At 45.7% G+C, this 16064-nt stretch overlaps 1 protein-coding gene across 4 annotated transcripts in view; it reads left to right on the top strand.

The window, feature by feature from the left end:
* Positions 1–15603, top strand: part of PRKN (parkin RBR E3 ubiquitin protein ligase) — a 1151747-nt gene extending 1136144 nt beyond the window's left edge. For all 4 annotated transcript variants that reach the window (XM_072966149.1, XM_072966148.1, XM_072966150.1 and 1 more), the window contains 2 exons: positions 7743–7860; positions 13241–15603. In XM_072966149.1, coding sequence (XP_072822250.1) covers positions 7743–7860; positions 13241–13353 — 231 coding nt within the window. In that variant the 3' untranslated portion in view covers positions 13354–15603. The remainder of the gene's footprint in view (positions 1–7742; positions 7861–13240) is intronic.
* Positions 15604–16064: the final 461 nt, after the last annotated feature.

The following is a 16064-nucleotide window of genomic DNA, read 5'->3' as shown; positions in this document are numbered from 1 at the left end:
GAAGCTACGGTCAGCCCTTCCGGGATGGGCAGGGACCTTTACTGCCCTTTCTGTGGGGAGAATAGGCGAGGCAGCACCAGCAGGCTTGCGCTTGGCTGGTTTCAATAATTTCAGCAGGAGGTTAGGAGCCGTCCCTGCGTGTCTGGTACCCGGCCCAGGGGATTAGGATGCGGATGGTGCCGGGAGTGTGAGCATTAAATAGAGGAGATGGGGGGTGGGTAGTGCAGGGGCTCTGGACTGGTCAGTTTGCATATGAAAGATGCGCTTGAGTCATTTACTGTCTCTAGGAATTAGCCAGCCCAGGAAGGGATGGGCCCAGGTGGCAAAGCCTCAGAATAAAAGGCATGGTTAATACACAAGGCAAGTCAAGGCACGTGGTCCCCCGGTCATAGGAGAAGTTTGTCCCCATGTCCACTCTGGCCTCCCCTCCCAATACCCCGTCCTGTCCCATCGCCCTGCCCAGGGCTCTTCTCCCTCCCAGAGCCCTGGGCAAGCCCCTGTCACCCTATGCCCCTGCCTCGCCCAGAAGGTGCCAGGCTAGGGCTCCAGACCCTAACCGGCCCCGAGAATGAGTAACAGAGGCCTCGGTACTTCCAGTGCTGCAGGAGTGTACGTCCATTTACAATAAGGAAGAGATGTGTTTTGTTTCACCAGCAAAATTCTTCAAAGCGTGGAAAGGGAATGATGACAAAGCACATCCTCGAAGGTGAAAATGTTAGAAATTGCTGTTCTTGCTCCTTCTTTTTCCCTCTTCCATCCCATGAATCAAAACCTTCTGACCCCACCCCACCCCACCCCCAGCTCCCCGGACATATCACAGGCCAACTGGCAGATCTAACAGCTCAGTTCACACTAGCGTGTGAATGGTTACTCAAGGAGTTCCAGGTGCGAGTTTGTAGTGCCCCATGGGAAGGGACCCTGCACTGGGGATGGTGGGCCTGCAAGCTGCAGTCACCCTGTTCTGAATGCTGTGGGGCTCAGAAAAGAAGACAGAGAAACTGGTACTTTGAGAGGAAATTGTTCATCATCCTCTGCCATAATTTTTATATTTCTTCCCTGAAAGATCAAAGCATATTAATATAATTCTGAAGCTTTTTGGTTCTTAATAACCCTCCAATAATGCACTATTGATAGCCTACAAGGCTTCTTGAAGTTACTGTCTGAATCTTTGGGTGGGGTGGGGTGGGGGGAGGGTGCTGAGCATCAATCTTTTGTCAAGTATTTTATTCACTCAGCTGAAAATGCTTTTAATTTGGCAACAGGTAACAACAGTTTACATGTGCACATAACCCAAGGCAGAAAATTCCAACCAGGGAAATTGTCTTACACACACACACACACACACACCCTACAAATAATATGGGAAAATATTCACAATATATTTTAAAAGGGAAAATTGGATTACAAAAAATAATATCTAGGGTATATGTAGAATTTTTAAGACTAGAAACATATACATAAAAATGTGGGCAGTGGTTGTAACTGGTGAGAGTTTGCAGGTGATTTTTTGTGTGCTTTTCTTTCTCAAATTTTTCATAATGAATTTGTATATTTTTCAAACGAGATTTTTTTAAAAAGTGATTGCGATCATACAGCAGTAGCAAAAATGAGAAAACCAGAAACTTATTTTTCTGTAGTTTTGACTTCATGTATTTATACTAATATTTAAGTGTTTTTTAAAGCATTTAAAGTGAAAAGTAAAACATTTTTATGTACATGTGTAACATATGTTATAAAATAGTATATTTAATATACATGATTTCAGGAATAATACTTTTCAAGAAGTAAGTGAACACACATGCCCCCCCGCCACCCCCCAGCATCAGAAGCAGGGCTTCTGGACGGGATCTCTGAAGCCCTCTGTGACTCTCTAATCAGCCCCGCCTCCTTAGACCCAAGGTCACTACTGTCCTGCATTTTATACTAATCCCTCTGTATATGTCTTTAGATTGTTTTTTAATTTTTTGGGAGGGTAAGTATGTTTAATTATTTATTTTGGTGGCAGTATTGGGGATTGAACCCAAGGCCTCATGCATGCTAAGCAAGTACCTAGCACTGAGCTCTACCCTCCCCACTGTGTCTTTAGATTTGTAACATGCATTTATATTTTATTGCTGTCCAATTTTTTTTAAAAAGCACATATACTGTTTTATCAGAAATTCGTGTTTCAACTTTACAGAAGTAATCATATTGTATATATTCTTTTGCAACTTGCTTGATATTCTTCCAACATTGTGATTTGAAGATTCGATATGTTGATGTGTATGCCTGAGTTCCTTCACTCTCAGAGGTGTGTGGTACTTCATTGTTATAAATATACCACCATGCATATTTCCAATTAACTGTAAATGAACATCAGGGTTGTTTATAACTTTTTGCTCTTATAGCCAGGATGCTACAGACATTTTGTAACCACCTGCCTCCTAAAGCAGCGACTCAACTTAGGATGCAAAAGTTTCATGAATAGAATTCAAGGGTCCGATAACCTGGATGGGAGAAAAATTACATCATATTTTCATTAACTCTCACTCAAATTCAACATTTCCTTTAATTCTGAATGTTGACCGTACACTACAGTACTTTAGCACTACCTGTGACTCAAACCAATAGAAACCACTTATATTTTCATACCACAATATAGTTGTGACAGTTACCTTGAAATACCACTTATGCTTCCTGCAAGTTCAGAATAATAATAATTTTATACCAACGACTAGTTTTGCTATTTAATGTGTAAAGAACAACAACAATAAGAAAACACATACAGTGCTACGTCAAAAACGTTTTTTATTACTTTAATAACCATATTTCAAAATAATTGATATCCTCTGAATTTTCTGTTTTGCAATTTAAAACATTCTGAGGAGGAGTCTGAAGACTGCCAAGGAAGTCCTTGGCACACACAAAAGCAGTTGAGAACCTCACGGTAGATCAGGGTAGGAGGCAAGTCACAGCCCTTGATAGATGCCCACACCCCCTCCCTGGTCCCTGGGAACACATCACCTACCCTGGCAGGAGGGGCTGTGCAACTGTGACTAAGGGGTGATTATCCTAGATGATCCAAGTGGCCAAATCTAATCGCATGGGCCCTGGAAGGAAAGAGCCTTCCCCAGATGAAGTCAGAGAGATGGGTGGAAGAGGGGGCAGGGGAGAGGCAAGCGAGGGAAGGAGTCCAGTACAAGTGGCAGACCAGGTCTGCCCGTGGGCCACAACGTACCAACCCCTGTTGCAGACTGCAGTCCACTTACCCTACTGAGATATTTGCCATCACTTCTGCCACCTTATTTTGCACTTTCTTTCTCTATAAATTTCTGTGCTTTCATTTCTTGCCTTCCTGTTGATTTTTTTGTTTGCTTTTTCCATTTATTTTGTTTTCACTTGTTTAGCAGCAAAACATTTTCTCTTTACTTTTACCAGTTACCCTAGAAATTTAAACATATATTCATGTAACAAAATGTAATGACCCACAGCCTAAATAATGCAAGCACCTTAGAACTATGTAATTCTCTCACTTACATGATATTCTTGGCCACCGTTTTAGTTTCACCTCGATTTTTTTAAAACAAAAAATGAGCATCATTTTGAGTTTTATGTGGTCAGTGTTGGCTTTGACTTGTACATTATCCTTTGCTTTGCTCACAGTCTTTTCTTGCTACTCAGGTCTCCCTTTTGGAATTGATCCTATTTGGGTGTCCCGTTAGTGAAGGTCTTTTGATGAGAAATACTCTGTTTTTTATGTCTGAAAGTGTTTTCATTGGTGCTCACTTTTGAAAATTAATTCTGCTTAGATAGAATTCTAAGCAGGCTGGTATTTTCTTTCAATACTTTGAAGATATTATACTGTGACCTGCTAGTATCCATGTGTTCGGAATCAGCTGTCAGAATAACTGTAGCTTCTTTGTAGATAGTCTGTGTTTGCTTTGTCACTCTCTTTAAGTACTGTTTCAACCTCATGCTCTCTGTCGTCTCCTAAAACCCTAGAGAAGTTTTGTACCTTCTCACTCATTCCCCCAACCCTCAATCTCCTTTCCACGTTCTTCGTTTTTTGCTTTCTGATCTGCAGTCTATGTAATATCTTCAGCTCCATCTTCCAATTCAGGAACTCTCCCTTCGTTTGTATCTAATTTGCTATGTAATTCATCTACTGCGTTTCTAATTTTAATCATTAGTTGTTTGTATCCAGAAAAATAGACAAAACAAAGAAGTGTGTTTCTTTTTCAAATCTGCCTGGTTAATTATGGCATGCTCTTACTCTTTTATCATACTTTCCATACTTTCTTTTTATGTCTTTAAAGATATCAAACATGTGTATTTTGAGCTCTACAACTGATTATCCCAGTGTCCACAACATTTGCCGGTCAGATTCTGCAGTTTTGTGTTTCTGCCATTTTCCCTTATAGTAGCTTATTTTCTCTTGTATTGGTGACTTTTTCATTGTGATCCCAGTTTTCCTGGAATTTCCTTTGTGTGATTCTTTTTGAGGTTTGGCTTTGTAAATGCATTACTCTACAGAAAATATTTTTGCATCATCCATTTTCTTAGGTATACTGCCAAGCTTGGAGTAGTTCAAATTAACTGTTTGGCATGAGTTATTTTTTAAGATAATCAGGTAGTCTGAATTCTTTTCACAAACCCTTGTGCATGAGACTTGGTGGCTGAGAATTCTCAGAGAAACTTTGTCTCCCCAACCTGCCCCACCAGAGGACCAAAGTTGAGACCGGCACGTATTTTTTATCAACTCTTTATCCATTCTCTCTTCTGAGAGGATTTTGCCACCTTATTCATCAGCTGAGGATGGCAGTGCTTAGGAGTCTAGGTCCCCTGTGTGTAATGGGGAAGTTGGTTCCACCTTCCACCCGTCTGTGGCCTAGGTTTCATCTCTGCAAAGACCAGGGACTAAGACAACAGCCCCGTAGTAAGCACACCCAGATTCCTCCCTCCCTTTACTAGCAAGTTTTTCTCTTTCTTACTCTAGCCTTCAGGGATTTTCCTTACTTTCCCATCAGGTCAACCATTTATTAAGCAAAGAATTTTCTTCTATCATTTTTAGGTGTATAGACCCGTGAGAAACTACACTTAGCATGCAGCCTGCCATATTGCTGGAAAGTGGCATTTTCAAATTAGTCTTTGCCAAGTAAAATTATATATTTCTCTGATCTGTACGCCCCCAGTAAGCAGTTTTAAACCCATTTTAAGTTGCTAAGGAGTTCCTGGACCTTAAAAAGAAAAGCACGTGACATAGGGTCAGGGGAAGTTTTTGCTATGTTCACTGAGAGTTACGACCACATGTGACTCGGAGCTGATTGGAAGACGTGTACTTAAAATACAAACCTACTTCCGAAATCTTGCTGTGGTTCTTATTAATCACAGCTTTATCACTGAGCTCTCAGCCATGAATGGTCTTTATGTTGTCCCAGAGCCAAAGGAAGTTCTCAGTGAACTATGGTTGCTTTTTAATGTTAAATTGACTCTGCTCTGTTCTAACAAAATGGTCACAAATCACGTGACATCCTCTTAGCTATAAAGGAAGTTTCCTTTGTGAATGGGATGGTTGATTAACAGAAAGAAATAGGTTTCACCTCGATGACCACCATTAGGGACACACCCCACGTGCCCCTCCCGGTTCACGGGGTCCTACTCCAGACGACTGTCAGGTTGACGCCTTCGTGGCTTGTGTCAGGTGTCTGTTCATTCACCCAGCTGACATGTACTGAGTGCCTGCTGGGTACCAGGCACCGTGCCAGACCCTGGAGACACAAGGAAGACACGAGCATGATCGTGGCCTTGGATGAATTCACTTCCCACTGGAAATAACAGAAACATTAATATTAATGACCATAAAAACCACTAAATGCTGCAGCTTAGCTATAAGCACATTTATTTACCTCATAATACTTCATTCCTAAAGACTGAAAACTAAACATTTCAAAAATACTTAGAATCTGATGATGAAATGATAAAAGTTGGATTCCTATCTGGGGCGAAGGATCTACCCACCAGATTCCACATCTTATGGCCGTACCTCCCTGCACCGTGGCATCGGAGGGTGACCACGGTACTTACAGGGTGGTCGTTTCTGAGCATAACCATCCCAGCACCTCTTGCTTTCTCTCTCACCATCTAGAAAACCTGCTAAGAACGACGGTGCTAGGCAGAATCTGATTCGCAAAGGACAATGCTATGGGCGCTTGGGGGTGTGTGAGCATCTCTGGCGTGGGTTTCCATCATTTAGGTTTTCCAAAGGTTTGCGTTCGACAGGGCTCGACGCTGCTACGTACGAGGTGAGCATCCTCAAACCGGGCATCTAGCCTTCTTACTACTGAGCAGTTTCTTCTGCAAAATAAGTTTAACAATCTGCACAACTGGTATTTCTAGGTTACCATGAGGGTCACCTGAAATAATGGAAATCAAAGTGTAAAACAATAATGGGTTATAAATTTGTAAGTAGTATCAATATTATTACTAAAGTAATATCAGACTATTAGAGTATTTCATGTTATTTAATTTCCTCACTAATTTATATTTGAAGTTATTTTTAGTAGTTTCTTAGCCTAAAAATAGCTCTGAGCGTGTTTTAAAAGTCATTACAAGTTAATGAAATGACTTGCATGTTTATATTAATTTTAAAGCATTGAAGAAAAGTTTTAAATATCAAAAAGGCCAAGATGGAGGGGTTCTGTCTGGAGTAACATTTTGAAATATATTTCTAGACCACAAAGTTCTTGTACTGAATCCAAAAATGTCCCAATTCTTTTTCTGCACAAGTCTTTCCGTGTTGAAGAGAGAGAAGAGATTGCGGCGTCTGAACAATTAGACAGACACGGAATGTCTGCCGTGGCTCCTTCAGAATCCCTCCTCCTCTTCTTCGTGGTCGGAGTCAGGGATATGCCGTCATATTGGCGAGCATTTTTGAGAGCTTGTGACAGATCCTGAGGTCATTTATTTTATCACTTACCAATGTGTGTCAGACACTTGTTTCAAGTTTTTAAAGAAATTAGCCCACTTGTTCTTCAAGACCCTAGTGCACTAGGCATTGTTGATTTCCATCTAGGAGACGGGAACTTTCAAGGATTTAAGGAGTTTCCAAAGTCACCCCCCCAGATGGAGTTGGGATTTGAACCCAGGCCCCAGAGCCCAACCTTAACCTCCAGCTGTCCTCGACTCCCGTGCCACCTTCTCCATCCCATTGACTTCTGCCCCTGTCCCTTCTGTGACCATATTTGAAGGCCCCATTTTCCAGGTGCAGGAATGAAAGATAGTAAGGTGGAGAAGAAAGTGCAAAAGCCAAGATTCTGCAGTCACACAGGCTCTCCTGCGTGTCGGCTTTGGGCTGTTGTTCTGCTTGTCTAATCCTCGATATAAAATAAAAACGAGTGTGCTCCCTGATGACGCATCCAACCAGCAGTGTGGAAGAGCGCTTATCACCTTGCCTGCATATTCAGCAGCCGATAGACGTTATTTCTTACAATTATTCAAAATAACAAAAAAGAGGAGCTCAAACTACAAAACTGCACAATCTTTTCTTGCCTTGTAAGCACGGACCACATGCCAAGAAAACCACATTGGTGCGTGGCCGCGCGTGGCCAGGAGCCATCCACCACCGGTCAAGTGAGTTTCCTTTTGAGCTTCTGGCCGGAAGGCACTTCCATCTCTAAGAATTTCCCATACAGTGTTTCAAGGAAGCGACGTTCATCCCTAACAGGAAGATGTGACATTCAGCTCCTTTTGTCTTATTTACCCAGGTCTACAGCGTTGACGAGAGGGCGGCAGAGCAGGCTCGGTGGGAAGAAGCTTCCAGAGAAACAATCAAGAGGACCACCAAGCCCTGCCCTCGCTGCCACGTGCCTGTTGAGAAAAATGGTGAGTCTGGGCTGGGCAGGGAGGGAGGGTTTGATGAGCTCTTCTTGGGGAGTGTCGTGGCGTGGCTGTGATGGTCAGGAACTCTACGAGGGCTTGCTAGCTGGGTAGTTCAGTGCGGGGACTTTGGGGCCATCGGGCCAGAGTTCGACTCTCAGCTCTCCCATGTCTGGTATCTTAATCCCCTAAGCGGCAAGTCCTCATCTGTAGCCTAGAGACCTTTAGAGAAGCTGCTCCACACGGATAGACTCATATGATGTGATGGACGGTGAAGGCCCCCGGTGCCTGGCCTAGAGGAAGCACTCAGTTCACACTGACTGCCTTTATCATTATGTATGAGTAACACTATTAACACTTCTCATCTGATTTTAAAAAAAGAAGACGCTGGGGAAACGTCCCCGTCCAGCACTTCCCCAGAGTGCCGTCCACAGTGCTCCGGGATCCAGACACACTCACCAGGGGAATGGGGGACATCACCGCGTCAAACACGTTTGGCAGTTGGTCCCCACTCTGTCCCCTCCTGGATGCTAACAACACAAACAACTACCTTGTATGGCGCACTTACTAAATACTGGTTCAAGTTCTCTCCGAGCGTCAGATCACTGACTCCTCGCAGAAACCAAGCAAGGAAGCTACTATTACTTGCCCATTCATAACATTCGTGAAAGCATCGCAACATTCCTTTGGCAAGAAATCTGTTTAACTTTGTCCAACCAATTGGTTCGCAATGTTTTTTGGGCCCTGAAATTCGTTTTTTCCATCTCAGCGATTCGTGTCCCCTTGAACACGGGAACACACTCTGGGCTCCGGGTTCCCCCTCCCTGGTGTGGGCGAGCTGGTGCCTTATGTCGTGGTGACGCTTGGCTCCTTCAGGGAACCACCCTGCACATGAATGTGGTTTTGAATAGGACGTGTGCTTTTGCCTTCTACCAACTCTCTCTCAATGTTAAGAATGTGAAGCGACAGCTTGGAGATGCCTCTGGATTAAATGACACTGACCCTGGTAAAGGGTCCCGGGAGCCCACCTACGCCTGCTGCTTGGAGCAGGTTTACAGGCTGAGAGACACCAGCATCCGCATCCACGTGGCTCGCCCTGGGGACACTCTAAACCCTGGGCGACGTCTCACAAGAAGCCGGGGCTCCCTCCAGCTACCCGCAGTCACTCACCCCCTCCTCGTATCCTGGAGCCACCACGGCTGTGGGAAGACTTGCAGGAGCACCTGCTGGAAGGACTCCCCTCCCAGCTCCGGCCTCCAGAGCCAAGTTGCCCCTGTGCTGCACTGGGGGACATCGAGGGGAGACTCTGGTGACACGTCCATGCTCGTGGCTGTGGGTCTCCCCCCCGTCCACCCCACCCCCTGCTCTGACAGCCGCTCTGTGATGATGTGGTCTGCGGGCCATTGCTGTGCACCCTCCCTCGCTTCAGCATCACCCGAAGCCCAGCTCCAGCCCGTGTTCCAGGTGTTCCTTTGCACTTCCCCCTCCACAGCGGCCCTGACAGCAGCCAGCCAGCGGGGCACCGCGCCATCCACCTGAAAGCCATCACCGCCCAGCGCCCAGAGTCCTTCCCAAACATGTGGCACGTCAGCGCACGTGCAGGGGGTCGGCAGCATCAGCACCAAGGAGAAACAGAAGGAAGCACAGGCACCGCTCTTCCCAGGTTCTCTTCTCTGGGCCCCCGTGACACCCCAGGCTGTGGGTGCTGCTCCCGGGCTCGCTGTGGAGTGAAGCCCCACACGCCGTCCCGTGACGGCCCTCAAGGCTCTCTCCCTCAGCTACGTCCTTTAAGTCTTCATTAACACAGACCAGGGAGTGCAGTGACACATCCGGAAGCAGCAGCAATAGGCCGAGTCCCCAGCGTGGCTTCAGTGGTCCCCTGGGGGAGAAAAAGAAATTTACCTGATGAGTCATTGCTATCCCTCCGCGCACTGGAACGTTCTGGAAAACGCGGCGGGCTGGCCCGCACGTCTAAAGAGAAGACGTGAATGGAGTCAGAGGAAAGAGCCCTCCTGGTCCTCACTGATGGAGCCGCATTGCGTACGCGACTGGAAGAGGAAGCTGCAGAGGCCTGTCACAGGAGAGGCTGCCCAAGGTGGATCCCATGGGCCAGGGTTCCATCTCATGGGTCCTTAAAGGATGCAGATGAAACAGTAAGAGGCCATTTTGCTATTATCCCAGGCCAGGAACCTTGTCTGTCTATCCCCTGGGCCCCAAAGAGTGCCTGATATATAAATATTTGTTGAATTTAAAAGTGGCTGTGCTTGATGGAGAAAGCAAGCACAGAGACCTGGGAGGAGTCGAGAGACGGCGTCCTGACAGAAACGATGCCCGAGCCGAGACTGAGAGTCGGTGTGATCAGCCCGACAAGGACGCGGGACAGAGCCCTCCAGGCAGACGGCACGTGCAGAGGCAGGGAATATGAACCATCAACTCCAGGCTGTGCCAGAGGCCCAGCTGTTTGGATTCCAGGGCGAGGATACAGGAGCAGCGCCTGAAGGCTGGAGCGTAGGGCCCTGAGTGACGTGAAGAACTTGGACTTGATTCTGCGAGACAAGGAGCCCTTAGATCCGCCTTTAAGTCAGACCACACCTGCCGCCCAGAAGATGGACCTGAAGGGGTCAAGGGATTCAGGACTATGGAAAGGCTTCCTAATCTGGTTCTTTCTTTGAAACGTTGTGATGTACTATACGTGGAAAGCACCGACTTTTCACTTCTAGATTTTCTAACCTATGAGCTGAAAAGCTGAAACTTTCAGCTTATTAGTGACTGTCTGAGCTGTTCTAAAATATTTCACTGCAGCTGAGACAAATGTAGGCGCCATCGCGAGAAAAGCTAACTTCGTTACCTAGCTCTCAACCGAAATCCATGGCCTGTTTCACACGTAGCAGAATCCCAGACAAAGTAGTTCTTCCTTCAGCAAAGCTGTGATGAGGAGGAGAATTATTTCCGTTTAAACTTGCGCCAAGCCTTGGCGTCGCCTCCTGTAACGCCCTTCACTCGCCGCCAGTCCCTCCTTCGCTTCCGCCCCAAACGGATGAGACCCTGCTGCACCCTCTGCTCCGGGTGTCTGGGCACTTGCACTTGCCCTCGGGCCGGGCCAGAGCTTCCGGCCTCTCATTCAACCCAGCGGGAGAGCCACGGTGCGGCCACGGTGCTGACCGCGCCCAGGCTGGGCTTCCCATGGTTGGAGCCTCCGTCAGGAGACAGAATTCTCTAAGAGGGAAGCCAGATTTTCTCCATTTAAATGTCCACAAATTAGTGTGGCATCAGCAGCAGCCTCTTGCTAGCATTTATTTTTAAGCCACCGAAGCGTCCAGCGTTGGAGTCCCTGGCGCTTCTCTGTACCGCGGGGTCTGGCATATCCCTTCCGTGTAACGAGCCAGGAAGGAAAGAAAGTCACCAACGTGAATACCCACTCTTCCTGTTTCCTTTCTTCTCATTCTACTGTGCGTTATGAGTCTAGTTTCTGTGATAAAATGTTACTAGTTAATGCTAGTATTCCGGATCCCTGAAGACTTCGATATAGTAGGAAAACATTCTCAAGCTTTCATTCAGCCTCACTTTTTTTCCCCCCATGGAACAAACCCACTTTATTTTCAAAGGGTCTCACGTGGGCATGTGTTCTCTCAGGGCAGGTATTTCAGGACCTTCATCAGTGATCTAAGCACCAGCCTCACTTCAACATGTCATTGAATTTGAATGAACCGCTTAAGCGTTATGACATGCCAGAGAAACTGAAGTGGTTATACTGTGCTAAGCTATTTATTATGTTACTCACATCATCAGTGCACCACCATTAAATATGTGTTGGAAATTACACAGTCCAGTAATTGTGTAATCTCACTTGGGAAATATTAAGATAGAAGTACCTTAAGTGAGTTTTTTCCCCTTGTTTTCCACATATTTATCATTGTTAATGATTTTTAAAGCAAACCAAAAAGAAGGAGAAATGTATGGAATTTTAAATGCCCTTAAGCAATCCTAAAACGAATGCCTTTAGTTACATAGTCATAAATATTTCATACTGGTGCAAGTTCTCATGCCAGGATTCTAATATAAATATGAGACAGTGCTGAAGCAATCGCCTGGAAAATTTGGCCAGAAAAAATGACTTCACAAGATAATTGGTAAAATGGAATAATGAAGCACATGAATGCTATGTAGGATTCTGGTAAAGAAATGGCTTTTGCCTGGATTATCGGGGAAACTCGGCCACGAACAGTTCTGTACTATAACTTGGTATAAATAACTCTCCACTTCACGGCAGACTTGGTGTCTGATCCCCAGAAGCAAATAGTGAACGTGTTTAACAAATGGGAGAAGTAAGGAACCCCAGACAAGTCCCCAAATGAGGGGGTTTTCATCTCATACTGGGAATGCCTGTTCCATGGAAGGAAGCATTAGAGTCACACAGACTGTGGTTAAACCTCCAACTTCACACCTAAAAATGCTCGACCTTGAGAAAATTCAAGAACCAAGTAATACTTTGATCGCACAAGGTGCTTCTGAGGAGTAAATGAGATGACACGTGGGGAGTGCCCAGGATTACTCATTAGTTTCTCTCTATCCTCATCTTAAATAAAAGTTTGAATAGCCGGAAGGAACGTATTCGCTGTAAGATGCATTTAGGCTTGCTGTCCTGTCTTACGAATTTTTTCAAGCCAAGTTAACACTAAAGAAATGATTAAAAATTACTCATACTATATATTGACATTATTACATATTACATATTAAATTGCTAAACATGATATATATTTTAAATATTTAATATATATTTAAATAAGGAATTGACCCCTGTCTGTGAAACACAAAGTGTTTGTCTCTAAATCCCACCTCAGGAGACGTCAGTAAACTCAGGTTCACAAATAAAACCTGCCCTCAATGAAAGTGATGTTCTTCACTCATTTCTTTTGTTTCCTTTATATGATATTTATAATTAGAGTTTATATACAATGCTGTGTTAGTTTCCGATGTACAACATGGTGATTTCATTATATATATGTATATATTCTTTTTCATTATAGGTTATTATAAATTACTGAATATAGTTCCCTGTGCTGTACAGTAGGACCTTGTTGTTTATCTATTTTGTTTATACTAGTTTGTATCTGCTAACCCCAAACTCCCAATTTATCCCTCCTCTCCTTTGCCCTTTAGTAACCACAGTTTGTTTTCTATGTCTGAGTCGACTTCACTCATTTCTTAATGAATGTCACAACTTTGGAACCTCCTGGTGGGTGTTCTGATTTGTTTCCCTCAGTTCAGATCCTGCCCTCAGCTTGCTTGCGATAATTCCCTTAGAAAGTCACCTCTAGAACGGCATGTTGGCGTGTGGGATCGAGCATCTCCCGGGTGCTGATCCATGTCCTCTGTCTGCCCGCAGGAGGATGCATGCACATGAAGTGCCCGCAGCCCCAGTGCCAGCTCGAGTGGTGCTGGCACTGCGGCGGGGAGTGGACCCGCGCCTGCATGGGGGACCACTGGTTCGACGTGTAGCCGGAGCAGCGCCACGTGGGCAGCACCCAGCGTCCTCCTGTCCCTGTTCCTCTTCCTTTCTCTAAACACACGCACACAGTCACATACACTCACATACATGCACACACGCATGCACACATGCACACAAGCACTTCAAGTTCTTTCCAATGTCACACAAAGTCATGGGAGAAGCTTCTGGAACCCCTTCCCTTGTGCCCATAAGAAACAGCAGAGCTAATGGTGAGACCAGCAGGAAGTATCCTGTGGCCTCAGTGACACAAACACCAGAGCACAGCTGACAGTGTAGTTCACCTTTTGGAGAGATTCTTGAGTGAGTTCAAGTCAGGCTGGGTAAATACATAGAGATTTCTCAGGTTCAGTTACCTACCCTTTAACTTCACCCAATATTGGGAAGAAGCCCTTGGTGAGGGGAGGAATCGTTTCGAGGGACTGTTGTCACTGGTTCTCTGTAAGACCGAACGTGGTAGATTCTGGGAATTCTAATCACGACGTAAAGAGCAGTGCTCTGATTAAAATCGTTAGAGAGCATCTATTCTCAAAGAACCACAGGCAATAATAGTCAAACCTACGTGTTTATCCCCAAGAATTGTATCTTTATGTACTGCGTTAGTGACACATCAGCTATGCATAAATCAGCTTATCAACTAAGTGAGAAATTAGGAAAGTTAAGTTGAATATGGATTGTTCAAATTTACAGGGAAGAAATCAGAACTTGGTGTGCTTTCATCCTATTTAATTATATGCAACTTTAGAAAGAAATTGTTTTTCTGAAAATATGACAACATTTAGAATTCGATTTTAAACCATCATTTTGAGCTTGGAAAATAAGCTCACACATCCGGCATCACTGTAAATTTAATGAACAAGGTGCCTGTTAAGGGCACTTGTAGACATGATTTCATGATGATTCTCAGAGCTAACAAACATGCTGCTCGTTAAAGCAGAATCTTTAAAGAAGGAGCGTTTCCAGGACCAGCAGAATGAAAACATGCCTGTGGGAAAGCTTGTGCCTTCTGCACCCCAGCAGGTCACTCAGGGCTCTTTTCTCTAGGACAGTAACTCGCACTAGAACACTTCCTCATGTTGCCATGGGTTGAATTGGATTGCTGCTCAAGTTTTCATCGCTTTTTTTTTCTTTTTGAGGCATTCGCAACACATCAAAAAGAGATATGTTTACACTAAATGCAGCAAACCTCATTCTCTCAGCACAGTGTGTGGATTGAAAAGTGTAACCAAGGTCCTTTGTTCTCACTGTCCGCCTTCTCAGGAAGACCGTGACCAGCACTGAGGGTGTAAGGACTTTCACTAGAGCATGGGGTTTCTTTTGGATTTAGGGACCCTGGGAATTACGAAATCAGCAGTGGACCTTTTGTTCGTAGATGTAGCACCAGAAATCCTTGCTGGGAGGAGAGAGGGAATGACCTCAGCAAATTTGCCCTGGACATCTGTCCCTCTGTCCCTAACCATCCATCCAGGGACCGTCTCTCCTCTCCCCCTTCCTCAGAGGAGCTGCAGCTGGAACAAGATGGGGGGGGGGGGGCTTTTCAACAGGAACAGCCTCACGTGGCTTAACTCAGAAAATCCAACCCCCCAGCATGGCCCCAAGGCTGCCAGCCCCCTGTCAGGGAGCCTATAGATGGTACAGAGATGATGGAGAGCCGGTGCCCTGAGTGAGGCAAAGGCGGGTCACCAGGCTGGAGCCGCCACATGCCAGGGACCGGCATCTGCGCTCAGCCTGGAACCCACTCAGACTCTTGACTGCACATTTCCCACAGTCCCAGCAAGTAGTATCTCCTTACGCTGCTCGGGGTACAATCAGACGGTTCCCTGTGACGTGGGGAGCCCCCTGCGTTTCACCCCCTGCCTTGCTTTGGGGTGTAATGACGTCGCTGTTACTGCCTCCTTCCCCGTCTGCCTGGCGCGTGGGCCTGAGCAAGGTCTGCCCCCTCCCCTCCGGGCAGCAGGGGGCCTAGTCTCTGCGCCTTTCCTGGTGGTAGTCTTTTGTTTTATTTTTTTTCAAGATAGACCACTGATCCTTAAAGAAACAAGGGCCGCTATCAATGAACGTGACCCACAAACCACTATAAATGAACTCGTCTGAGCACTGGATGACGTCACAGAATGTGAATCTGTCAAAAGAATAGAAATAAAGTCTTTGCTGAAGAATATTTTCCTCTGAGGTGTGTAAAGACGCACTTGACAACGATGTCTAAGACTGTACTCAAATCGTCAATAAAAGCATCAAAAGAGCTTCTGAGTCCATCGTTGAGGCTATGTTGTCAGTCACTGCCGGAGGTGCGGGAGGGACGCCCTGGTGGCCGGAAGGCATGGCCCGGGGAGGCCGTGGCCTTCGCGCCTCTGTCTTGAGCTCCAGGTTCACCCTGGTGGCTTTTTTTCTAAGATAAAGTAGTTTCTTTAGTGCTACCAAATTTGGAAGGGCTCTAAAAAGCAAACCGTCATTTAAAAATCCGACGGTTGCTTTCCCGACTTCTCAGCAAACTTTCTAATACGCGTTTAAAACAGAAGGTTGAGCCGGGAGAGACCAAGGACTTTCTGTGCACCGTGGCCTCAGAAGCCGTGGGCGCCTGCGTCGCTCTCAGCGTGCGCGCGCTGGCTTCGCGGCTGTGCTGGTGGCGGCGGCTGTTCATTTCACAGTGGGTCCATTTCTCGGGGGTCGCGGGCGTTCCTGGAGAGCTCCTCCACTTAGCTTA

Source organism: Vicugna pacos, chromosome 8 (assembly GCF_048564905.1).
Source record: "Vicugna pacos chromosome 8, VicPac4, whole genome shotgun sequence".
Taxonomy (NCBI): Eukaryota; Metazoa; Chordata; class Mammalia; order Artiodactyla; family Camelidae; genus Vicugna; species Vicugna pacos.
The sequence above is the reverse complement of the archived record's forward strand: the minus strand, read 5'-3'. Positions and strand labels throughout refer to the sequence as shown.